Consider the following 24,736-nt stretch of genomic DNA (forward strand, 5'->3'; position numbering starts at 1 on the left):
CAATGGAAAACCATAAAAATCATAAAAAAAGAAAAAAGAAAAGGACCTCACTCACAGAAGAACAATAAAATCGAAAAAGCCTGAATCCTTGCCATCCCAGCTCTGGACCATTCATCTCTGCGCTTTTACATGACAGAGAAGTAAACTTCTATCATAGGCTGAACCAGTATGTGCTAGTTTGCATTACTGTTCAGCAAGTATTTTCTTCTCTACCTCGTCCCCTTCCCCACTGATGTGGATGTGGCTGTATGACATGGTTTGGCCAGAGGAAGTTTGAGTAGATATGCAAGCAGAAGCCTGTTGATCTTGGTTCTCGCTCACCAGTGATTTGTTATGGGGAGAGCAGACCTCACAGAGCATAGCTACTGATGCTGCAGCCCTGAACCACCACACCTAGAGCAGATCTGAACCCATGCATAGCCAGGAGCCAAGTTCAGCTGATCCACTGGCTGAAGCAGAGCCACTGTGGGTGCACAGTGGTGAGCTGAACAACAGTAGACCTGCTGACCTCAAAACATAAGAGTAAATGCATGGTTTTGTAAGTCACTGAGTTTTAGGATCATTTCTTGTGCAGCAATATTATAGCCAAGGCTGACTGATACACACTGTTATTTAGGGCTTTCAGTCCCTCAAAACTGAATTGAATCCAATACAAAAAACTAAATAAGTTGTCACATGTTTATATATACTTATTAAATTAAAAATACATTTGGCTTGGAGTTCCCTGGTGGCTCAGCAGGTTAAGGATCTGGCGTTGTCGCTGCTGTGGCTCTGATTACTGCTGTGGCTTGGGTTCAATCCCTAGCCTAGGAACTTCTGCGTGCCACAGGGGTTGGCCAAAAAATAATAAAATACATTTTTCTTAGTCTATTTGGGCTGCTCTAACAAAACACTGCAGAGTGGGGTGGCTTGTTAACAACAGAAAGTTATTTTGTACAGTTCTGGAGGCTGGGAAGTTCAAGATCAAGGTGCCAACATTGCCACATTCTGGGGAAGGCCCTCTTCTGGGTTCATAGCCAGTGTTTCCTTGCTGTGTCCTCACACCTGGTGGGAGAGGCAAGGGATCTTGCTGGAGCCTCTTTTATATGGGCACTAAACCCATCTGTGGGGGCTCTGCCCTCCCATAGGCCCCACCTCCTAATACTGTTATTTTTTTGGGGGGGGTTAGGTTTTCAACATATGAATTTGGGAGGGGATACATATAATCAGGCCATATAAATAGCTGCATATTAAAATCTCTAGTGAAAATGAGTGATTCTTAAGAACTTGATTTTTGAGTGGGAAAAAAGCAAGTCTCGGAAGAACACATGTAATCTTAAAGTTCACAGCATGCAAAAGTAAATAATACTGGGATGTGGTATATACATAGGAAATAAATCTATAAAGAAAAGCAAGGGGGGAGTTCCCACCGTGGCTCAGCGGTAATGAACCCAACTAGTATCCATGAGGATGCAGGTTCAATCCCTGTGCTCACTCAGTGGGTTAAGGATCCGGTATTGTCGCAAGCTGTGGCTTAGGTGGCAGATGCAGCTCAGATCCAGTGTGGCCGTGGCGTAGGCCAACAGCTGCAGCTCCAATTTGACCCTTAGCCTGGGAATTTCGATATTCCAGAGATGCAGTGAAAAGAAAAAAAATTGTTAGGATTGTGGTGGAGGGCGCCAGGGTGTAGGTTTTTCCAGTTCTGCTCATGGTCTAGCTCTTCCATGTGCTGGGAAGGGTAGGAGAAGGGTGCTGTAGGAGGAGACCTCATTGAGCCTGTGCAAGCTTAGGCCCCTCTCTGCAAACAGAAGAAACTCTGGATGCGGACAAACTCCAGCGAGATGTTGATAAGACATGCAGAGGTTTCCATTCACTCGAGTTGATAGAAATGTTTGGCAGAATTTGACTTTTTAGTTTGCAATCAACATTTAAAGATTTTAAATAATTTGATTCATGCATTGTATAAGCTTATATATGAAGCTGATTAAACGTTTAGGAAAACTATGCTTAATACAATGCGCATTAAAATCCAAGTCATGGGCTGTTCTCGTGTGAATCAGCAGGTTGAAGATCCGACATTGCCACCGCACTGAGGGGTCAATCCCTGGCCGGGGAACTTCCACGTGCTGTGGGTGAGGCCAGCAAAAAAAAAAAAAAAAAATCCAAGTTTTAGAGGTGGCTCTCTCCAGGCACAGAAGTCCTTTGGATATTAAAATCCTAGATAAGTATGGGGGGGAAACGGTAAGTAATTGCATATGGATGTTGGGCTACACCCCACTGGCCTATGAGGCCCCGTGCTCGCCCAGCTTCAAGACCGAAGAAAGAGCCGAGAATCAGCAACAGAGCTATCAATTGTTTAACGGATGGAGCTGACACAGCTAAAGTAAGGAGCTGGCAGTTCCTGTCATGGCTCATCGGAGATGAATCTCATTAGTATCCATGAGGACACAGGTTTGATCCCTGGCCCTGCTCAGTGGCTTAAGGGTCAGGTGTTGCCCTGAGCTGCAGTGTAGGTCACAGACGTGGCTCAGATCTGGCGTTGCTGTGGCTGTGTTGTGGGCTAGCAGCTATAGCTTCAATTCTACCCCTAGCCTGGAAACCTCCAAATGCTGTGGGTGCAGCCCTAAAAAAAGGACAAGAAATAAAGGTCCTGAAGCAACTTTCTCCTACCCCTTCACCCCCTCCCCACCCCTACCTCCCACCTTCCCACCCCATAGTGTTCGGTGGACAGCAGGCAGGACAAGGTGGGTCTCTTGCTTCCTGAGGGAAGGGAAGATTGCCAGTTATAGGGGGAATTGATGCCAGGTTTGTTCATTAGTTTCCAGGGAAACCAGCAGAGGGGCACGGCTCTCAGCACCCCTTTGATAAGCATCACCTGCTGGGGCCTGGGGCAAAGAGCAGGAAGGTAAGTCATGGGCACGAAGGGTGCAGATGAAGCAGGCACTGGTTGAGCAGGGGCCGTAAAGAGAGCAAGAGAACAGCCATCTTGAGTGCCCTGATCACAGAAAAGATAAATGATGCTATGATCTGTACTGCTTGTGTTTCCAACTCCGAAAGCTGTGATTGAGTTGGAGGTGCATTTTGTGAGCTGGAGTAGAAGAGAGGGGACAGTGTAGAAGAGGGGGAACTGGGCATCCCAGTGTGAAGGGGAGGTCTTCCTGAACTTTGGTCCAGAGCTACCAAAGGCAAGTGTGGACGAGCCCTCACATCCACCTGAGCAAGAAGGCTGGCCAGAGTGATGCCTCGCAGAACAAAGTCCCACATCCAGCCTGGGGCCAACAAAGCAAATTTCTGCTCTTCAGAGGAGATGCTTTGCTCTCATTTCTCACTAAAAAGTATTCAGGAAAACTGAGGGCCAGGCTCAAAGCACTTGGCTCTCAACCTAATGTTAAAAAGAGACTTTTATGACAAACTATTTGCTTCCTGGCTTGTGCTGTGCCGTACACTGGTTCCTAGCACCCTGGTTGAGGTCCAGGGCATGGGGAGGGGTCTGGGTCTGACCAGCGGGTGTGTTGACTTCTACAGCCCTCCTGGGTTGCTCCGCCGGGGCAGGAAGGGCCCCTGGACTACGGAGGGGTGGACAGTCAGGAGTGAGGTTTCCGGAGCCCCAGGAAGAAGGCAGCAAGGACAGGCCAGCTGCATGTTTCTCTCTACACACCCAGGCCTGAGGCCAGTTCTCCAGCAGCAGCTAGGCTGGGCTCTGTCTTCTTAGCCATGTCATATCAACTTCCAAGGGCCCCTCTTGCCAGATCCACACCCCCTCCCCAGGGAACTGCTGAGTGTGGTGGGGATTGTGAGGGGAGAGTGGGGAGGGGTTCCCAAAGCTAGTTCAAGGTCCCAACCATGCCCACATGTATAAGTCCATCAGCAGGCCCCTTTTCCCATTCTGGGCATCCTCAGAGTCCAAAATCATGGAGCAAGGCCAAGAACTCATTACATCAAAGATCTGCCTGGGCCCAGCGTCAGTGAGAGGGGGCTGGACTCACAGAGTGGGGGCCAAGAGGGTGCTCATGGATCTGAGGGGGCCCTATAGGAGAGAGTGTGTATATACACATGTCTAAAAGGACTGACAGAAGTGTCAGAATTATCTGTGCAGCTGCAAATGCCAATAACAAGAAAAATGGAGTTTGTTTTGGAGGGCCACTTGGCATTATTTGCCAATATTTGAAATGAACATACTCTTTCACTTGGCATGTCATGGTTCCAAGTTACAAATGTTTCCTATAGACATATGCACATATCTACATGAAACATTTTGTATAGAGACATTTATTGCAGCACTGTTTGCAGGAGCAAAAAATTGGGAAACAACCTAAGAGTTCATGACTAAGGAACTAGTGTAATCAAATACAGCACATTTATATTATGAAGCACCTACTACGTGACCATTAGAAAGAGCAAGGAGGATTTATGATACTGATACAAAAAGATTTCTAAGATGTATTGTTGAGTGAAAAAAAAAAAAAGCAGTGAGTATAACATCCCACACATGTGTAAACAGAGTAGAGGGTGTATATAGGTAAGCTTGCCTATGCACAGCCAGTAACCAGAAGGATACTCGAGAGACTGGACCCCCACGGGCTTTGGCAAAGTGGAACCAGAGAACTCAAGGAGGAAGGCACACACCCTTTTGCAATGTCTGAATTTTTACATAATATGAAGGCACTTACCAAATATTAACATTTTCAAAAATAGGGCTGGGAATGAACTGTGGCCATAGAGCCCATATCTAATGTCTATATGGTCTATATAATGAACGGTTTCTACTGTCCCTCAGCATGCAGGCGGGGGGGGGGGTGGGGTGGGGGGTGGGGGGTGGGGAGGAAGGCAGCATTCAAAAGACGGCTGGAAGGGTGGAAGTGCAGGTGGAAGGAAATAACGCTGCAAATGGAAATGTGGCTGTTGAGCAGGAAGGTGTCGCTATAGAGCACAGGCCACGACTCAGCCCGGGAAGACAGCCGGTTACTCAGAAAGTGACGCTAATATGTACATAAACGCTCCTTAGCTTTTGCACCTGACCGCTGTTCCCTTCAAAGTGGTCTGCTGCGAGCCTGGATACTCAGAGGAACCTCTGCATTCGGGGCTTAAAAATGTGTCAGGATCTCCCGCTTGAACCCTCGGGGTGGTGACACGTCCCTCGCTGGTGGCAAATATTTGTCTACAGAAGATGGATGTAAATACTGGAAACAGTTAAATGTCATTTGGCCACAAGTTTGGTCAAATAAGTGAGAGATCAAGCTAGGCAATTAATTTTTTGGTAAAAACAAAACAAAACAAAAACCAAGGCATAGAATCAAAGCGGGCTGCTACTCTGATGCTTCTCAAAAATGGGCTCTGACAACTAAGCCCCAAAAGCATGCTCAAAAGATGATGTGTGCCTTGGCAGCGTCCTTGGAACGAAGCTCGGGACGCTTGCTTGGCCGCGCAGGTTCTTCTGGTTTGCTGGAGACAGCGCCCTGGCCCTCGGGGGAGCGGGGGGCGCGCGGGCCGGGCCAGGCCGGGCGCGGGAGGCGAGCTCAGCTCTTCTTGCGCAGCTGGTTGTACTGCGCGCGGCCCAGGATGGGCTCCATGACGCTGGGCCGGAAGAAGCTGTCGCTGACCCTGCGCGCCGGCTTCTCGCGGGGCACTGCCGGGAAGGCGGGGCGCAGCGCGGCAGCGGTGTCCCCCCGGTCCTCGGCGCCAGGGCCCCGAGCGCTGCGCAGGCTGCCGCGGGTCGGCGCGGGGCGCGGCGCGGCTTCCGGGGCGGCGGGCAGCGCCCCGGACCCCCTGCGCTCCGCCTCCCGGCGCTCGGCCTCTGGCGGCGGGTTGTCGATGTCCCGGAACTCGCTCTCGGGCTCCATCAGCGACAGCCTGGGGAGCTGAGGGCCCGGCAGCCCCGTTAGGGCCCCGGCTTGGCCCTCGTCCTTGCTCCCTCAACCTCCGCCCCTCAACCCGCGCCGGGGCCCCGGAAGCGGCCGTCAGGAGGGCACAGGCGGCGGTGCAGGAGGAAGGGGGGTGCCGAGGACACCGCTGAGCCCCTGCCCTCTCTGACCTTGTGCACAGCCCAGACCCCCAAGGCAAGGCAGGCAGCCACCCTCTAAAGCTTCTGGACCCCTCTGGTCACCCTTGGACGTCCCTCAGTGGGAGGTCAGCGGCTTTCCTGACCCTTCCTTAGGCTGAGTTGTGGGCTAAGGACGGCCCCCACTTTCCCCCCTCCGGGCACGAACACCTCGCCGTTTCTCTGTTCGAGGCCCGAGGTGGCTGCCAAGACCCCTGTCATGCCTCTTGGTAAGAGTGACTTAGTAATCAATTTCCCCCCCGACCCCGCAGCACCAACCCTCAGCTCGAAGGGGCTTCCTGTCCAGACCAGCCCTCCTAGTGGCTGCACGACCTGTAACTTGCTCTGGGAAGGGACTCAGGGACTCCCAGAGTGATAGTCCTGGCACCCTTGGAGTTTTCCTGTTGCCCTGGAAATCCCCCTCCAACTTCTTCCCAGGGAGCAGTGGGCAAACCTGCCAGGCCCTTCAGTTGGGAGCTGAAGGGTGAAGGCTGGGCCAAGGGTGAAGGCTGGGCCCCTGGGGATCCCAGACTGATGGTGGGCGCCCTGTGAGCAGCAGGTGGGAAGGGCGGATGTGGGGAAAGGTCTCAGGCCAGGGCCATGGGTCTCTATGCTCTCGGGGCTGTGAAGGCCCCCAGTCAAGGCCAGAGTACGTCGCGGTGTTTCTGGGGCACTGAGGATCGGAGAACCCCCAGGAGACTGGGGAAGGAGCGCAGCTGCCGGCGCTTCTGTCAAATCGGCTTTACCCGTCCTTTCCAGGGGAGAGGGGATTAGGGCAAGGAGGGTGGGGACTCACCGGCACGTAGTGCACCACCGTGTCCACCACGTTGTCAGTAACGCCCTTCAGGGCGTCAGACAAGGACATGGCCCTCCCCTTGGTCGAGGAGACAGCGCTGGCCGGCGTGAAGTGCAGCATCCTCCCAGCGGTGCCCAGCGCAGTCGCAGGTGCCCAAGTCACGAGGGAGATCGTGCTCTGGAGCGCCCTCTGCAGGGTGTGCACCGCTTTGCCCAGGAAGCCTTGCGGGCCAGGCAGGGCTGCTCCCTGGAGGCCAGAGCAAAGTCAGTGCCTCCAAAGGAACCCCCCCCCACACACACACACCAGAGCCTTCCCCTCCTCACTATCCCCAGGGCCAGAGGGGAAAGGACGTGGTCACCAAGTTGAAAAAAACTATCGGCCTGGCTCTTGGGCAGGTCGCTTCTGCTTTCTGCACCTCTGTCTCTTCATCTGCAAAATGGGGATGACAAGCTCTGTCCTGCCTATTTTATGGGGTTGTTGTGAAGCTCTGCTGAGGGGACTTTCTTATCTGGGTGTTCCAGGGTGAGGTGAAGGGCCACTGAACCCATGTCCCTGGGCCTGCAGGCAGAGACCTTGTCTCGGCTGCTCAGTGGGCTGTGGGATCCCCAGTTTCCGTCATCCCCACTCAGCTTCCGCTTTCTCCCTTACCTCACTGAGCTTATTCTCCTCTGTCTCTGGTTCCTCCTCCTCCTCCATCTCCTCCCCCTCTGTGTCCGTCTGGTCATCGTGATCCTCCTCCTGGGTGGCCGCGAGGTTGTGCAGCCAGGGCACCCGCACCACGCTCTGCCGCCGGGACACCACCTGCATGGCCGCTGAAGCACCCCACTGGGCCAGGCTGCTCTGGGGGTGGGAAGACAGCAGGCCACTGACTTCAGAGCACCTGCCAGAGGCTGGGCAGCCCCAGCAGGCAAAGCTCCTCTCCCCCAGGGCCTGGCCCCAGCAGACTGTCCTTCACACCTTTTATGGTGTGGTAACTTACACCCACCGAAGCGCACTCAGCCTTGGAGTACAGCTCCAGGAATATTAAGAAGCACACACCTCTGGGACTACCACAGATCGAGATACAGGCCATTTTCAACACCCCAATAGACTCCCTGGACCCTTTATCCAGTCAGTAACCCCCAAGGGTGGCTGCTTTCTAGCCTCTGTCACTCTCTATCACCATGCACTGATTTTGCCCATTTTTGAACTTCATGTAAATGAACTCAATGTGTTATGAACTCAGACAATGTGTTTTCTTTCTTTTTTTCTCTTTTTTTTTTTGCTTTCTAGGGCTGCACCCGGGGCATATGGAAGTCCCTAGGCTAAGGGTGGAATCAGAGCTACAGCTGCAGGCTGACACCACAGCCGCGGCAACGGCAGATCCTTAACCCACTGATCAAGGCCAGGGATGGAACCCACATCTTCATAGATCCTAGTCAGGTTCGTTAACTGCTGAGCCACGAAGGAACTCCCACACAATGTGTTTTCTTTCATGAATAGCTTGTGTTCAGTGTCATGAGATTCATCCATGTTTATTTGTTTGTTTAATTTTATGGCCACACCTGCAGCACATGGAAGTTCCCAGGCCAGGGATTGAATATGAGCCACAACTGTGACCTACACTACAGCTGCAACAACGCCAGAACCTTTAACCCACTGCCCTGGGTTAGGCTGGGGATCAAACTCTCACCTCCACCACGACCACAAGACCTGCTGCAGGCAAATTCTTAACCCACTGTGCCACAGTGGGAACTCCCATCCATGTTATTACTAAGTGTCAGAGTAGTTCCTTCTTTTTCATTTCTGTGTCTATTCCACTGCATAAAATACACTACAATTTACCCATTTTACCACTGAGGAACATTTTTGTTGTTTTCAGTTCTTGGCTAAAGGTAAAGCTGACAGGAACATTTCCAACATGTTTTGGGGGGAGATAAACTCTCCTTTCTGTTGAAGGAAATGCTGAGTCATAGGGGATATGCATGTTTAGCTTTAGTAGATGCACCTGGCAGATATTTAGAGAGTGAAAAACCAAGTGGGCCAGAGTTTCCTATGGGAGGAAGCTGACCTGGGCAGGTGGGCTGGTGTCCACTGAGGCATAGCTTGGCTCATTTCAAACCCCTAGAGAGCCCCACAAAGAGGGTCTCCTTGTTATACAACCTCAGGGGACACTCTTCTTTTCTTTTCTTTTTCTTTCTTTCTTTCTTTTTTTTTTTTTTTTTTTTTTTTGCTTTTTAGGGCCTCATCCTTGGTCTATAGAGGTTCCCAGGCTAGGGGTTGAATCAGAGCTGCAGCTGCTGGCCAACGCCACAGCCACAGCAACGCAAGATCTGAGCTGTCTGTGATCTACGCCATAGCTCACGGCAACGGTGGATCCCACTGAGCGAGGCCAGGGATTGAATTTATAACCTCGTGGTTACTAGTTGGATTCGTTTCCGCAGTGCCACAAGGGAACTCCCAGGACACCGTTATTTTCTATGTGAACGGTGATGTCTGAGGTTGTGCCATACAGCATTTCTCCCCCCCCCCCACTAGGGGCTGGGCTGGGGCCCAGGAGTTACTTGAACTCCCAGGGGGAAGTGACTGCCCAGTGCAGGCAACAGAGTAGAGCACTACTCTTGTATTGCTATTGGAGGTACCAAACCTGACACACAGTAGGTTCTCAGCAAAGATTTGTTTGAGTGATGGAGCCAGGCCTGATGATGCTTTTAAAACTACCACTGTTTGGAGTTCCCATCATGGCTCAGGGGTTAACGAACCTGACTAGCATCCATGAGGACGAGGGTTCCATCCCTGGCCTCGCTCAATGGGTTAAGGATCTGGCATTGCCATGAGCTCTGGAGTAGGTTGCAGATGCGGCTCAGATCCCGAGGTGCTATGGCTGTGGTGTAGGCCAGCAGCTACAGCTCTGAACGGACCCCTAGCCTGGGAACCTCCATATGCCGCAAGTGCAGCCCTAAAAACAAAAAACAAAAACAAAAACTACAACCCTTTGGAATTCCCGCTGTGGTACAATGGGATCAGTGGTGTCTCTGCAGCATCAAGATGCAGGTTCGATCCCCAGCCTGGCACAGTGGGTTACAGGATCTAGTGTTGCTACGGCATAGGTAACCTGATCCCTGGACTGGGAGCTCCATGTGCTGTGGGGTGGCCAAAAAAGAAAAAAGAAAAAAACTAACACCCTCATGATGGCCAAAAAGTGGTTATCTTATTTGCTGACCTTTGTTGTTTAATGCTGTTTTACTTTTTTCTTTTCACCTTAGTTTCTCACTAATGTTCCTATGGAAAAAAAAAAAAATTCAGGCAGAGTTCCTGTTGTGGCTCAGTGGGTTAAGAACCTGACATAGTGCTCCTAAGGATGTAGGTTCGATCCCTGGCCTCAGTGGATTAAGGATCCAGCATTGCCGTGAGCTGTGGTGCAGGTTGCAAACGCAGCTTGGATCCTGTGTTGCTGTGGCTGTGGTGTAGGGCGGTGGCTGCAACTTTGATTCGACCCCTAGCCTGGGAACCTCCATATGCTGCGGGTGCGGCCCTAAAAAGAAAAAAAAATTCCAGACTATCTCTGCTAAAATCCAGAGAGAGGTGGGGGTAGGGTGTAGTGGGGAGTAAGCCCTATCTGGGCTTAGAAAAGGAAGCTTTGCGTGGGTGCAGTGGGATGCAAATTAGAAGCCTCTAGAAGGGCCCAGGACCCTGGGGGTAGGCAGGACACAGACAGCTAGGGCTCTCTTCCCAACAGAAGGGGTTTTGTGCCTTGCTTATTTACAGGTGACACTCCCTAGTACCTGCAGGTTTCCTCACGGGGGCGGGGGTGGGAGGGCCACTTGGGAGGATGAAGGCTGGGATGAGGGTAGGACTCAGAGGGAGAATGACAGCGACAGAAGAGAAGGAGAGGCAGGACCCCCTAACAACCAGGCCTGCCCTTGGCTCAAGTCCTGTCCCTTTTCTCCCCTGGCATCCTAGAGGACTAGCCTACCTCCCCTCTACTTTTTTTTTTTTTTTTGGTGGCGGGAGTGCCCACACTCATGGCATTTGGAAGTTCCCAGGCCAGGGATTGAACCTGAGCCACAGCAGTGACAACGTGGGACTCTTTTCTTCTTTCTTTCTTTCTTTGCTTTTTAGGGACACACCTATGGTCTATGGAGGTTCCCAGGCTAGGGGTCGAATCGGAGCTGTAGCCCCTGGCCTATACCACAACCACAGCAACGCTGGATCCTTAGACCAATGAGTGAGGCCAGGGATCGAACCTGCGTCCTCATGGATGCTAGTCAATTTCGTTAACCACTGAGCATGACGGGAACTCCCAACTCGGGATGCTTAACCCCCCGTGCGCCACAAGGGAACTCCCACCTTCTGCCTCTCTTAAGGCCTCTTGTTCTTAAACCTAAAGTCCCAATCCCAGCTGGAAGACAGGCTGTTCCCAGGACAGAAGGCGAAGTGGGGTGGAGGATGGATGGGCCCAGGAGGCCTTAGGATTCCCATGCTGCGCGTCAGTCAGAGCTCAGGGCAGACACTCACCAGGGGTGCCACACCAGGGATCCACATGGCCAGGGCGTGGCCCTGTTTCAGCGCGCGAGACGTGGCCTGGAAGGTGTGTTGAGAGATGGTGCTGGCCAGGGTTCCAACCCTGCTCACGAGGCTCGGCTTGGCCTTGGGAGGCTTCTGGCCATGCTGGTGTCCTGGAGCGGAGGCTAGGTAGGGATTTGGGGGTGGGGGGAGGGAAGGAGAGCATATCAGAGAGGGCTGGGCAAGCTGGGCTGTGTCTCGGGTTGGAAAGTGGTCATCCTGGCTCCCACCATCAGCTCCCGGGTGATGCAGGCAATTCACTATCTCCACTTAGGGATGGAGTTGGGCGGGGGGGCAGTGGGGTCGGTGAGGGTGGATCCATCTGAAAACCTTGCTGGGCTCCAGGCCCCCTCTGTTCCAGCAATGGCTAGAGGAGCCCTGGCGGCCTCTTGGTAATTCCCAGGCAGCATGGGGGGCCCACTCACTCCCCAGGGTGCATCTGCCAGATCCTGATACCTGACTCTTCCTTGGCTGGAGGGAGGAGGAGCTCTACCACCTTCTCAACACCCCCCAAGGCCAAGTCGGCACCCCCAGAGGCCAGTCGGCCGGCTCGGGTGTTGGCGGCATATTCAGCAGTGTCTTTGGCCATCCCCCAAGCGAGCTCGCAGCCAGCTAGAGCAGCACCGAGGACTTTGTCCGCAGTGCTGGTGACGGGCACGCTGATGCTGTTCCTGGCGCTGCGGAGGCGGGTGGAGATGGTGTCCTTCAGCTCAGAGGCGATCTGGGGAGTGGGGAGGGAGTCAGGCGTGCAGATCTGGCAGGCCCCGAGCCCAGCTTCAGGAAAGCCTCATGTCAAGCCCAAGGGGCTGGCACTGATATTCAGGCACCTTAAGCTGAATTTTATTTTATTTTTTTTGCCTTTTTGTAGGGCCGCACCCGCAGCATATGGAGGTTCCCAGGCTAGGGGTTGTATCGGAGGTGTAGCCGCCGGCCTACACCACAGCCACAGCAATGTGGGGATCAGAGCCACGTCTGTGACCTACACCACAGCTCACAGAAATGCTGGATCCTTAACCCACTGAGCAAGGCCAGGGATCGAACCCGCGTCCTCATGGATGCTAGTCAGGTTCATTAACCACTGAGCCATGACGGGAACTCTCTATAAGTTCTGCACTGAAATACCTTTCTCTCCACTTAGCTTGGGGACTCCTTTGAGACAAAGGTCAGTTGCCCTTCATCTGGAAAAATAAATGAAGAGCACAGACCTCACAGCCAAACAGACCTGCTCCCCCATGACCTTCACTTACAGATGTGTGGTCAGGGGGACGTCTAGATTCCTCATCTCTAAGATGGGGTCACCCGCCCCCATCCCAGATAAGAGGAGTAAATGAGGGGTCCTGTGAATTACACATCATGACCCCTGGCAGAGAGTAGGGCTCAGTAAATGTGAGAAGAGTGGAAATTTGTTAGTGAGATGGATGAGCTCTGAGACTAAAGCTTCTGCCCACAAAGTACCTGGCATGGCTCCTACCAAGGCAAATACCCAGCGAATATGGATCCGGATGAAGTGATTTTTCACTTTCATGGTCCATAAAGTCTTGAAGACATGGGACTGTGATCCTGGGATCTGATGAGTGGGACCCGTGACCTTAGGTGATGCAGCCACCAAATGGTCCAGCATAGGTCCAAGGGGCACCCGTAGAAAGGGATCGGGAGCAGTGGGCCCCACTCCATCCAAGCTCCTGTTGGAGTTTGCCTCTGGGCTATGCGTGCTGGTTTCAGAAAGCCTGCCTTCATTTGGCCCCACAGGGAGAGGAAGAAGCCTGCTGTGCGGTCTCAGGAGCAAGCAGCTGCCACCAGCCCTGGAGGCGTTTGCCATGGAAGCGAAAGCCTCTCAGTCGATCATCGATCATCGGCTGGTGCCCTCTCCTCCCCTGAGAGGCAGACATCAAAATATGGAGAGCATTAGAGAAGGCGCTGGGGGCTCACCTTTTCAGGAGGATACTGGAGGGCCGGTATCTTTTCTTCCAGGTGGTCCAGGCCTCGGCAGGCCAGCTCATTGGCAGCTGTGACTGGAAGTGAAAGGCCATGGGGGACTGAGCTCTGCCCGTCCTGCGAGAACCCAGCAGGGCCTCTGTGCCAAGGAAGGCCCCTTGAAGTTCTCCAACCCCCAGCCCTGTTCCCTCCAAGGGTCTGGGAACTGGAGGCCCTCTGCTGCCCTGAACCCCACCCACCGTGACATCCTGGGACCAGAGCAGTGCCTTCCCCCCAGCAGGAACTCTACAGTCATACAGATTGGCATGCAAAGCAGTGTGGCTTCAGGCAAGTCAACACTTGGCTGAGCCTCAGTTTCCTCATTTGTAAAATGAGAAAGTGACAGAAGCTATGTGCATCACCAACAAATACTGGCTCTCTCCTCTCTCCTCCCCTGAGCCCTCTCTGGGTGAGGGCTGGGTGTACCTGAGCGTGGAGACAAGTGTGCGTGGGGAGGGGCAGCCTTGGTGGGAGCAGACCTTGTACTGCTGTCCTAGAGCTCCAGATGGTTCATGGCCCTTCCCCCCGCTTTCTTTTTTTGCTTTTTCAGGGCCGCATCTGCGGCATATGGAGGATACCAGGCTAGGGGTTCAGTTGGAGCTGCAGCTGCCGGCCTACACCACAGCCACAGCCATGCAGGATCCGAGGTGTGTCTGTGACCTACACCACAGCTCACGGCAACGCCGGATCCTCAACCACTGAGCAAGGCCAAGGATGGAACCTGAGTCCTCATGGATACTAGCAGAGTTCGTTACTGCTGAGCCACAAAGGGAACTCCCTCACGGCCCTTCCTTTTGAGCTCTCGACAGTGGCAGAGGTTCATACGGAAAAGAAAGGGGCAAGTGCCAGCAGGTGCAAATGTCCTGGGATACTGCCCAGGGACTGCCAAGGGCAGGACCTCTGTGGTCATGACCCTGGACATCATAGTTTTAAAGGATCCCTATATATTCTCTTTCATGCATTCTTTCTCCAGGTATCTTAGGTTTCTTCACAAAATTCTCAAGCAGCAGAAAGCCCAGTCAATTTGGCCAGCTTCTGACTGAGCAAAATGAGACCCAGAGCAATGATTTCAGGCACTTACAGGCCGGGAGTCTGGCCAGGCTTGGGTCTCCTTTATATCTACCCTCTCCTGTTTGCCGTGCTGAATCTTCAGATATGCATAACTCCTTAAAGAGGATGATGGAAGGTCCTAGACCTCTGGAGTTTCCCTCCGCCCTGTCAAGGGCTGTGCCTTGGAGACTGTATTTTCAAATGAGGCAGAACAATTTCAACAGGGGCAGGTCTGGTGAGGCCTGCAGGGCAACTGTCCTCCACCTCCAGGGCCCTGACTGGTAGCTCTCTGGCTTCTCCTGCTCCGCCCCCACTCCCCCCAGCCCTGCCAGGCCAGCCCAGTGCCTGCTGCCTCTGCCTCTGTACCAGGCTCTGCTAACTCCTGCTACTGCTGCTGGATTTGGAGCTAAGGTGGGTGTTTGGTCTGGCATGGGCCCCACTCCCACCACTGCCCATGTAGCTCTGCCCTTCCCTTCTCCGGTCAGTCCTTTGGCCCATTATTGTCATCCTAGGAAAATACCAGTGGGGATATTGATGAGGCATCTAGAGATGAGAAGAGACCCATGATCTATAGCTACATGTGCATATCATGTATCTATATAGATGAAAAGATTATATAATGGAATACAGGGAGTTAGGCAGGCAGGCAGTCAGACATACTGACAGACATACTGGCAGACAGACATACAAGCTATCAGACAGACTGATGGATGGAGGGAAAAAAGGCTGGCAGGCAGTGAACGAGCAAGCAGCCTCCAGGTGCCTGGAGGACTCACACTGGGTGGACAGCCTGCGGACCACTGGCTCCATGCTCCAGGCGGCCAGGCTGCCAGCGCTTTGGATGCCCTTCTCATAAGCATTGCATACAGACGCCACCAGGGGGTGCGCTTCCTTGGTGCTGGTGTAGGTCTTCTGGAAGCACTCACAGGTGCCGCTCACCACCGGTAGCTGCAGGACCCGCTGCAGCACGTTCTCCTGCTCCTGGCACGGAAGGAATGCAGCACTGAGGGCAGGCGGCCCCAGGGCCACAGAGCCCATCAGGACTGGCCTGGGTCCAAGGAACCCAGACTAGGGAGGTCTCTGGATGCCCCACAGGAAAAACAAGAACCAGGCTGCCATGCTCTCCTGGTCACAACCTTGGCTCTGGAGAGCTACTAAGGCAACCTCTGTCCCACAGGGGTCGAGCCAAATGCCACCCCATCTTGCAGCCACCCCACTTAAGCTTAACAGCAGAGGGCACGTGTGTCATCTGGAGTTTTTCGGTTTGTTTGGCTTTGGGGGGGGCCCCACCCTGGTATATGGAGGTTCCCAGGCTAGGGGTCAAATCGGAGCTGTAGCCCCCAGCCTACACCACAGCCACAGCAACTTGGGATCCAAGCCGTGTCTGCGACCAACACCGCAACTCACAGCAACACCAGATCTTTAACCTATTGAGCGAGGCCAGGGATTGAACCTGCATCCTCAAAGATACTACTTGGATTTGTTTTTGCTGCACCACAACGGGAACTCCCCCCCTCTGGAGTTTTAGTCCACCTTGGATGGGTAGCTTTATCTGAACGTTTTTCTGGTCCCTCTGGGATACCACCTCCCTGCCTGTGTATCCTGGTCCCACCACCTAGGGAGCTCCCCTTCCCTCCTACAGTCCTTTCTGTCTGGCCAAAGTCCACTCCTTCAAAGACAGAATTTTTTTTTTTTTGTCTTTTTGCTATTTCTTTGGGCCGCTCCTGCGGCATATGGAGGTTCCCAGGCTAGGGGTCCAATTGGAGCTGCAGCCACCAGCCTACGCCAGAGCCACAGCAACGTGGGATCCGAGCCGCATCTGCAACCTACACCATAGCTCACGGCAACGCCGGATCGTTAACCCACTGAGCAAGGGCAGGGACCGAACCCGCAACCTCATGGTTCCTAGTCGGGTTTGTTAACCACTGCACCACGATGGAAACTCCCCCAAAGACAGAATTTGAGCATCACTTTTTCTGGGAAGCTTCCTGCCTCTCCTATCACATCAGAGGCCACCTCTTCCTCCCCCCCGGGTTGTCTCCAGGCTCATGCCAGGGTGCTATACTCGTCTTGGTCATGTGTGTACTTCTCTCTCTCCCAGGAGACTGCTGTCACTGTACCTCCAGGGCCTGACCTCAAGCCTGCACATGTGAGTTGAATAAGTGAGTCACCGTCGGGGCTATACCTAAGGAGTAAGTTCAAATCTGCCCAAGTGCACAGAATCAGGGACTCTCAGGCCTTCCAGGGGCCTCTGTGGCAAGGGTGCCTCCCACAGTCCCTCTGGGAGGCTTGTACTTGGTCATCTACTTGGATGGAGCTCACTCTTCACAGAGCGGCCTATGCCCCTTGTTGGATGGTGTTGCTGAGCTGAAATCCACCTCCGCCCACTGTTCCACCTTTTACCCTGTGAAACAACACGAAGCTATTTCATCACCCATGGGCTGGCCTTTCACACACTTAAGACAAGTATTTCTCCCTTGAGCGGTCCTACCTCCAGCCTAAACCGCTCTAGTTCCTAGCTCAGCTTACAAACGGCTCAGCACCCGGATCTGCTGATTCCGCCTCTATACCCACTGCAGTGTGGCATTGCCTTTCTTAAAAATATAAACTCAAGGGAGTTCCCATCGTGGCGCAGTGGTTAACGAATCCGACTAGGAACCATGAGGTTGCGGGTTCGGTCCCTGCCCTTGCTCAGTGGGTCGAGGATCCGGCGTTGCTGTGAGCTGTGGTGTAGGCTGCAGACGCGGCTCGGATCCCGCGTTGCTGTGGCTCTGGCGTAGGCCGGGGGGTACAGCTCTGATTCGACCCCTAGCCTGGGAACCTCCATATGCCTCAGGAGCGGCCCAAGAAATGGCAAAAAGACATTAAAAAAAATACATATATATATATAAACTCAGACCTGAAGAGAGAGTCCAGGTGTGGTCTGAGTGTGGGGTACACTGAAACCATCATTTGCCTTATTGGGGTGCTGTGCTCTTATCAATGTGTTCTAACTTTGGCAGCAGCCACATACTTAAACTTCAGATCACCTGGGAAGCTTAGTGAAAAAACATTGGTCTTTGGGTTAGGAAAAAAATGTGAATTCTAGTCTCTTGGAGAGGGAGACAATATTTACTCAGGGTCATTGTGCTCCAGGCACTTATCGGGGTGTTTTGGTGACATGACTTTATTTAATTTTAACTGCAACTCCCTGAGGTCAGCATTCTCGCCACCACTTTGCCAGCGGGGAGGCAAAGGCTTGGAGATGTGAAATGACTTATCCAAGATCACACAGCTAGTTAAGTGGAAGAGCCAGGATTCTAACTCAGGCCTGAGATGGCATATGTGGAATTTGTTTCACAATAACACGAGCTTGGAGAATAGAGTGAGGATGGGACAGAACTGTCCATGGATTACATTGCCAGGGCTAGTGAAGGGCATTCTATTTTTCCGCCTATTTCTAGAAATGTTAAGAATCTCCACATGAACATCTCAGGTCAGATCAGAAGTGCGAGCTCTCTGCAGCTTTGAACACATACTCTTGCGTGGTTCAGCTCTGGAGGGGAGGACCTAGCTTCTTCTGTTTGTAAGAGGCTGTGTCAGAAGACACATCAGGGAGGCTGGCATGTACAGTAGAGAGCAGGCTATTCTATTTTAGCTTCTGGTCTCACATGTGAGTTTGAAATTGGAACTAGAAAATGATTAGGACTGGAAGTAAGAAAACATTTTCTTTTACATTTTGGGCAGAGCCTTCCGGGGTTGTTTTCGGCAAAGCGGAGGAGCGAGGGAGACCCTGGGAAGGGAACCAACTACCACCTGTTAGGATGGCTTAACCATGCCCTTGACCATTTTACGCCTATGTTCTACGAATGAATACGAAACATAATGTGGCGATTCCTCATGCAAAGGTGAGTTAAAGCCTAACTTGGGACAAAATGCCTATTATCTGGGTTCAAGACTTTTTCAAAGTTTCACTGTTTGAACTGGACCAAATCAGAGGGGCCTTGCCAGGAGGCACTGGGTCCACCTAAACGTGTTAAACCACTTTGAGTCACAGTGAAAATGAGGCTAAAGGCACAAGGCCAGACACACTGCCCCTCCGACCTCCTCCCACCTTCACAGTGTGCACTGTGTAACCCTGAGAGGTGCCACGGACATAGCCTGCACCGTGCACGCCACCTCTGGAGTCACAGAGCACAGTGGCTTGGTCCTGAACGTACATTTCACCCAGGTGGACAAAACATGGGCTTCTGCGTCCGGGGTCAGAACCTAGAGCTTCCCCTCCTCTCCTTTCCCTCCCAGCCGTTTTCCATTCTTTTTGGCCAAGGTGGTTCATTTTCAATAGGCATTTCACTCCTGCAGATCCTCTAATAGCCTTCCGCAAGAAGGAGTGAGGGCAAGAATAACTCAGACATAATGGTCAATGAATTAAGAATATAATCTACACCCATCTTGCGCTGAGGCCCCGGAACCTCTCCTCCCAGCACTTCCTTCCCCCATCAGTTGTGCATGGCCTCAGAGAAGCCTGTTACTTACAGGGAGGTCTCCATCCAGCAAAGTCAGGCCCTTGTTGACTGCCATCGTAGTTCTTCAAGCTGCAAAGCACAGGGGTCCAGGTCCATGAGCAAGTCCCCTGCCTGAGATCCACAGGCTCGGCCCCCTACCTCTCACCACCAGTTCCCTGAACAGACAAGTGGCCGTTGCCTGGAGTCTGATGAGCTACTCCGCAGCCTTCTTGTCAAGACTGATGTTTCTTATAAAGATTCAGGGTAAGAAATAAAAAATGAAAGTAGCGTTAAGAGAGAAGAGGCCTTAAGATGAAATTTAGGGGCTCTCAGATGACTGCCCAAAAGAGACTCAAGAATGAGTTTCAGGTTTAGTCTTTTTTTTTTATTTTAATAAAAAAGTTCTTCATTAATTCCTTCTTTTTAAGCAAGACTATCTACCAGTCGTTCCCTCTATGCTCGACCAGATGAGAAAGCAGTTGTTCTTAAAACCAGCCATTTCAGCTGTGTTCTGGAAAAGCTGGTGGCCCCGGAATTCCACACCCTTGGTCATTCACCCTGAATAATCTCTCTGCCATTGGTTTCCCTGCAGGCCTCTTCATGCTCAGTAAAATTCCCAGAAGACCCTAACCCTCAACTTCTTTGGTGCTCGAAAACAAACCCAGTAAGGTTGTCCCAGGACCCCCACGCTCGCTCCAGCTAATGCCACCTCAGTCCCACAGAGCCCAGGCTGCAGAGCGTCTCGTCCGGCAGAAGCAACCCCGTTGCTCTGGGGAGCCTTGAGCAAAGCTCCTAACACCTCCCAGCTAGAGGAGGGCAGAGAGGAAGAGAAAGCTGGATCAGCTGGTTGCTATGGTTATTTGACCCAGTGTCCCCTGGGCACATCCTAACTTCTTTAAGGAGGTTTAGCCAACTAGGGGGTAGATCGCAGAGCTGAAAGAACCAGACTCAGAGGAGTTAGTATTCCAGAGCTGTGAAATATCTGTTCTGTAACTTATTTCTGGCCCTTAGTTCTCAAAAAGCTGTTTCCAGAAAGATGTTGAGATATGTGTCATTAAACTCATAAGCTCTAAAGTTTTATCATCTTTGGCTCCTTTTCCGCAGAGGGGTCCTGTGGAATTGTTTTCAACCCATTTCCATCATGTTTATTTTTCACTTTCGGGAATGAAGTTTGAATAGTAAGATTTAAACCCACACAGGAACAGAGTTCTCTTGAATGTACAAGTCTTTTTTTTTTTTTTTGTCTTTTTAGGGCCACACCCGCAGCATATGGAAGTTCCCAGGCTAGGGGTCCAATTGGAGCCACAGCTGCCAGCCTACATACACCATAGCCACAGCAACATGGGATTCTTAACCCACTGAGCAAGGCCAGGGATTGAACCTGTGTCCTCATGTTGCTAGTCGGGTTCATTACCACTGAGCCATGACAGGAACTCCTACTAGTCTTTTGATTATGAAGATAAATTTCTCTCAGTGAAGAAGAGAAACAGAGCTGAGGTGGACTCCTTGATAGTCTAGCTTTTGAGGAAGCAACTTCATCTCCGTAAATCCTAGATTTCTTTTTTCTTTTCTTTTTCATCTTTTGATTTTCAGGGCCACACCTGTGGCATATGGAGGTTCCCAGGCTAGGGGTCTAATCGGAGCTATAGCTGCCAGCCTATGCCACAGCCACAGCAATGCCAGATCCCAGCCGCGTCTGTGACCTACACCATAGCTCATGGCAACACCAGATCCTTAACCCACTGATTGAGGCCAGAGATTGAACCTGCAACCCGCAACCTAAACGGATTCGTTTTCGCTGCGCCACAGCAGGAACTCCAAATCCTAGATTTCAAGATTGTTTATTGAACTCTACCTGGTCTAAGATGTCCCAGACTATGCAGTGGGAGAGCCAACTGGTTTTTATCAGGTTTTGGAAAAGGGACAATGTTGACCAAGATTCTGTTACTGATCATCAGCATCCAGACAACCAGCTGCCACCACTCATCCTTAGCAATTAATCAGGCAGGTGTCCTGAGTTCTAATGCCTGGCTTCAAAGATAATGGAAGGCTGTGGTGTAAACCATGGCCTCCAGCTGGTCTAAGAAGGCCTTTAGAAGTTCCCATCGTGGCGCAGTGGTTAACGAATCGGACTAGGAACCATGAGGTTTCGGGTTAGATCCCTGGCTTTGCTCAGTGGGTCGAGGATCCGGTGTTGCTGTGAGCTGTGGTGTAGGTTGCAGACGTGGCTCGGATCCTGCGTTGCTGTGGCTCTGGCATAGGCTGGTGGCTATGGCTCTGATTAGACTCCTAGCCTTGGAATCTCCATATGCCTTGGGAGCAGCCCTAGAAAATTCGGCAAAAAGACAAAAAAAAAAAAAAAAAAGCCTTTAATTACAGTGGATAATAGCAGCACCTGAACCGTCTTTTATGTTCCCTTACAATTGTGACAACCGCCCACCCTGCCAGGGTAATCCTCTTACTATCTTGACTTCTAATATGTAGGTAAGTTTTTCCTTGTTTTGGATTTTTAGTAAATGGAATCATGTAGTGAAAAAAAAAAAGAAAGAAAGAAATGAAATAGGATCGATACCAGGACACAACTTATTTCCCTTATTTTTTGTAGAAACATATCTATTGTTGCCTCTCTGCTAAGGCGTATACTGTGGGCAACAGGAGAAAGAGGCACAGGGTGGGGAGACACAGAGATTCATGATAGATCCTTTATAATCAATTCTGTATCTAGGATATGATAAAGCGGGAGATGAGAAGTCAGGAAAGGGAGGAGAAAGTCAAGTAGATAGTCTCCAAAAGGAGTAATAAATACATGATGCATTTAATACTTACTGATTCAACCGGGCCTTTCAAAAACACAGGATGATAACGGGGAGAAAGGGTGGTGGCTAAAGAAGCAACCTCTGCCCTGACCACACTTCAAGGCTCAGGGCACGTTGTCTACGAGGCTGTGCCAACAGAGTCACCTGGGCCAAAGGGCAGTGTTAAGCCTCTGGAGCAGTGGCTTTGGGCTGCAGGGAGCACAGGGCTCCATGCCCGACACTCTGCTGACAAAGCTCATTCTTTGGCTGCTTCATCTGGGCATCCAGAATGTGGGCAAGAGGTGGGAAGTGGTGAAAGGGCCCAGGAGGGTCCCTAGGCAAAAGTTCACTTTCCAGAAGCTGCTGAAAGGACACAGCTATCTTCTTTCCTTCCCCACTCCTAACGCCCACCTCTCCAACCTCGTCCAACCACTGCCCAAGCACAGGGACCTTGGCCATCTTGGGAACAAATGGTTCCAAATCAGGACAGCATTCAAACATGCATTATTGACCAAACACATTCTCAAGCAAAAACATTTAGTTGTAAATGTGCTGACCTGTACACCTATTAGAAATGTCTTTGGACAAATATTATGGTATCACTTATACATGGAATCTAAAAAATAATACAAATGAATCTATACAGACTCACAGACATAGAAAAGGAGCTTATGGTTACCAAAGGGGAGGTGGGAGACGGACAAATCAGGATGATGGGATTAAACACACACACACACACACACACACTGCTATATACAAAAGAGATGAACAGGGACCTTACTGGAGTGCCCATCATGGCTCAGCAGAAACAAATCTGACTAGCATCCATGAGGACGCAGGTTCGATCCCTGGCCTCGCTCAGTGGGCCAGGGATCTGGTGTTGCCGTGAGCTGTGGTCTCCGTCACAGACGTGGCTGAGATCCAGCGCTATTGTGGCTGTGGTGCAGGCCGGCAGCTACAGTTCCGATTCAACCCCTAGCCTGGGAACCTCCACATGTTGCAGGTGTGGCCCTAAAAAGACCAAAAACAAAAAAAGACCTACTGCATAGCACAGGGAACTATACTCAATATCTTGTAATAATCTGTAAAGAAAAAAAATCACTGAATAGTTTGCTGTACACCTGAAATTAACACAATATTTTACAGCAACTATATTTCAGTTAAAAAAAAAAAGAAAAGAAACACCTGGGGAATTCCTGTTGTTGTGCAGCGGAAACAAATCCGACTGGGAACCATGAGGTTGTGGGTTCAATCCCTGGCCTTGCTCAATGGGTTAAGGATCCAGTGTTGCCATGAGCTGTGGTGTAGGCTGCAGACGTGGCTCGTATCCTGCACTGCTGTGGCTGTGGTGTAGGCCCACAGCTGTAGCTCCGATTCAACCCCTAGCCTGGGAACCTCCATACGCTGCAGGTGTGGCCCTGAAAAGCAAAAAAGAACCATCATTGTAAATCAACTCTAATAGAAAAGTAGAAATCTTATAAAAACCAAAAATAAAAATAAAGATAAAAATACAGTTAGTAAGAATACCTTCCATTTGGGATGGGGGAATGGGGGGAGAAGAGAAATAGGTGAGGGAGAGTAAGAGGTACAAACTTCTTAGTTACAGAATCAGTGTGTCATGGGCCTGAAATGTACAGTGTGGGGAATACAGTCCATGATTGTGTAATATCTTTGGTGACAGGGGGTAACTAGACTTACCATGGTGATCATTTTGAAATGCATATAATTATTGAATTACTAGGTTGTGCACCAGGAACTAACATAGTGCTGTTAGTTCAGGATTACTACCACCACTACTGCTTCAGAAACAAACTCATAGGAAAAGAGGTCAGCTCTGCAGTTACTAGGGGCAGGGGATGGGGGAGGGGAAACTGGATGAAGGCAGTCAAAAGGTACATACTTCCAGTTACGCGACAAGTAAGTACGAAGGATGAAATGTACAACAAAATACACAGAAGTAACACTGCTGTTCACTATTTATGAAAGAGAATAAGTCCTAAGAGTGATCATCACAAGGAGGAAAAAAAAATTCCCTATCTTTTGTTTTATATCTGTATGAGATGACGGATGTTCACTAAACTCTGTCATCATCATTTCATGATGCATGTAAGTCAAATCACTATGCTGCACACCTTAAACTGACACAGTATTGTGTCAGTATCTCCACAGAACCGGAGGAACAAAAAAGCACACGTCTTTGGTTTTTAGAAGGCCTTATGAATAAACGCAGAGGCTTGGAGGTGGGGGGTTAGTTATAAAGGAGAAAGACGCACAAGGAAGGAGGTAGCAGGGCACCTCGAAGGTTTTCACAGATTCTAGCAGGGGTGGCACTTCCCAGACTCTCCACCACCCATCCCACCTGGTAGAGGACAGACCTACCAACACGGACACTACTGTAACATGCCATGGCAGATTCAAGGCAGAGTTCTCCAGGCAGACGGGAACACACCACTGACAGGGCATCAGGGGACCCTCTCCAGGGTAGCAGTCTGGATGAGATGGTCTTAGAGGTCTTGGTCTACCTGGATATCCCACATCTAAATCCTTCTTCATCCTCCTCATCAGCTTGCACCTTCCAACCGGGGGCTCATTTTACCAGAGCTCACTCTACCAACTGTGTAGATGCTGATTAAGTTTGGATCCTCCTGTTTTTAACTCTTCTCCATTGTAGAACACATGCACAGATACGTGAGGACATTCTGTCTACAAGTTTATTAGACATCGTTAATTTATTACAATAGAAGATCTGGACAAAGTAAAAACAGTTAAATTTTTCATTTGCCAGGGCTTTGCTAGCAGCTTTCATTTGTCTTAAAATTCCCCAAATGTTCTTTCTCAAATCCCATTACTTTGAGTGGTCACTTGAAAAATAGAGATCCAAGGACCTGAGTCTACTTTTTAAGAATCTCAATTACAATTTTTTTTTTTTAAGAATCTCTATCACATTCATGGGAAATTTATCCAGTGCACATTTCTTTTCTCATTTCCATTCAGATAAATGTGACGGCTTTACTGGTAGGACTGACACTGATCCCTTACCTGATGGTACCCTATTTCTCTCACTTGCCTCAAATTA

At 50.9% G+C, this 24,736-nt stretch overlaps 1 protein-coding gene across 2 annotated transcripts; it reads right to left on the bottom strand.

Annotated features, from left to right (window-relative positions):
• Window positions 1–5,212: 5,212 nt before the first annotated feature.
• PLIN1 (perilipin 1) lies at window positions 5,213–19,687 on the bottom strand. Of its 2 annotated transcripts, none has more exons than XM_047796788.1 (9): window positions 19,575–19,687; window positions 18,897–18,955; window positions 15,158–15,362; window positions 13,287–13,369; window positions 11,814–12,078; window positions 11,310–11,482; window positions 7,461–7,652; window positions 6,813–7,058; window positions 5,213–5,837 (listed from the first exon to the last, which is right to left on the bottom strand). In XM_047796788.1, exons 2-9 carry the CDS (start codon window positions 18,939–18,941, stop codon window positions 5,496–5,498), a joined length of 1,551 nt encoding a protein of 516 aa, XP_047652744.1. In that variant the 5' UTR covers window positions 18,942–18,955; window positions 19,575–19,687; the 3' UTR covers window positions 5,213–5,495. The 2 variants fall into 2 exon arrangements, with proteins under 2 accessions (XP_047652744.1, XP_047652743.1); XM_047796787.1 differs by having other exon boundaries at window positions 19,527–19,687.
• Between the last annotated feature and the right edge of the window lie 5,049 nt (window positions 19,688–24,736).

Source organism: Phacochoerus africanus, chromosome 9 (genome assembly GCF_016906955.1).
Source record: "Phacochoerus africanus isolate WHEZ1 chromosome 9, ROS_Pafr_v1, whole genome shotgun sequence".
Lineage (NCBI taxonomy): Eukaryota > Metazoa > Chordata > Mammalia > Artiodactyla > Suidae > Phacochoerus > Phacochoerus africanus.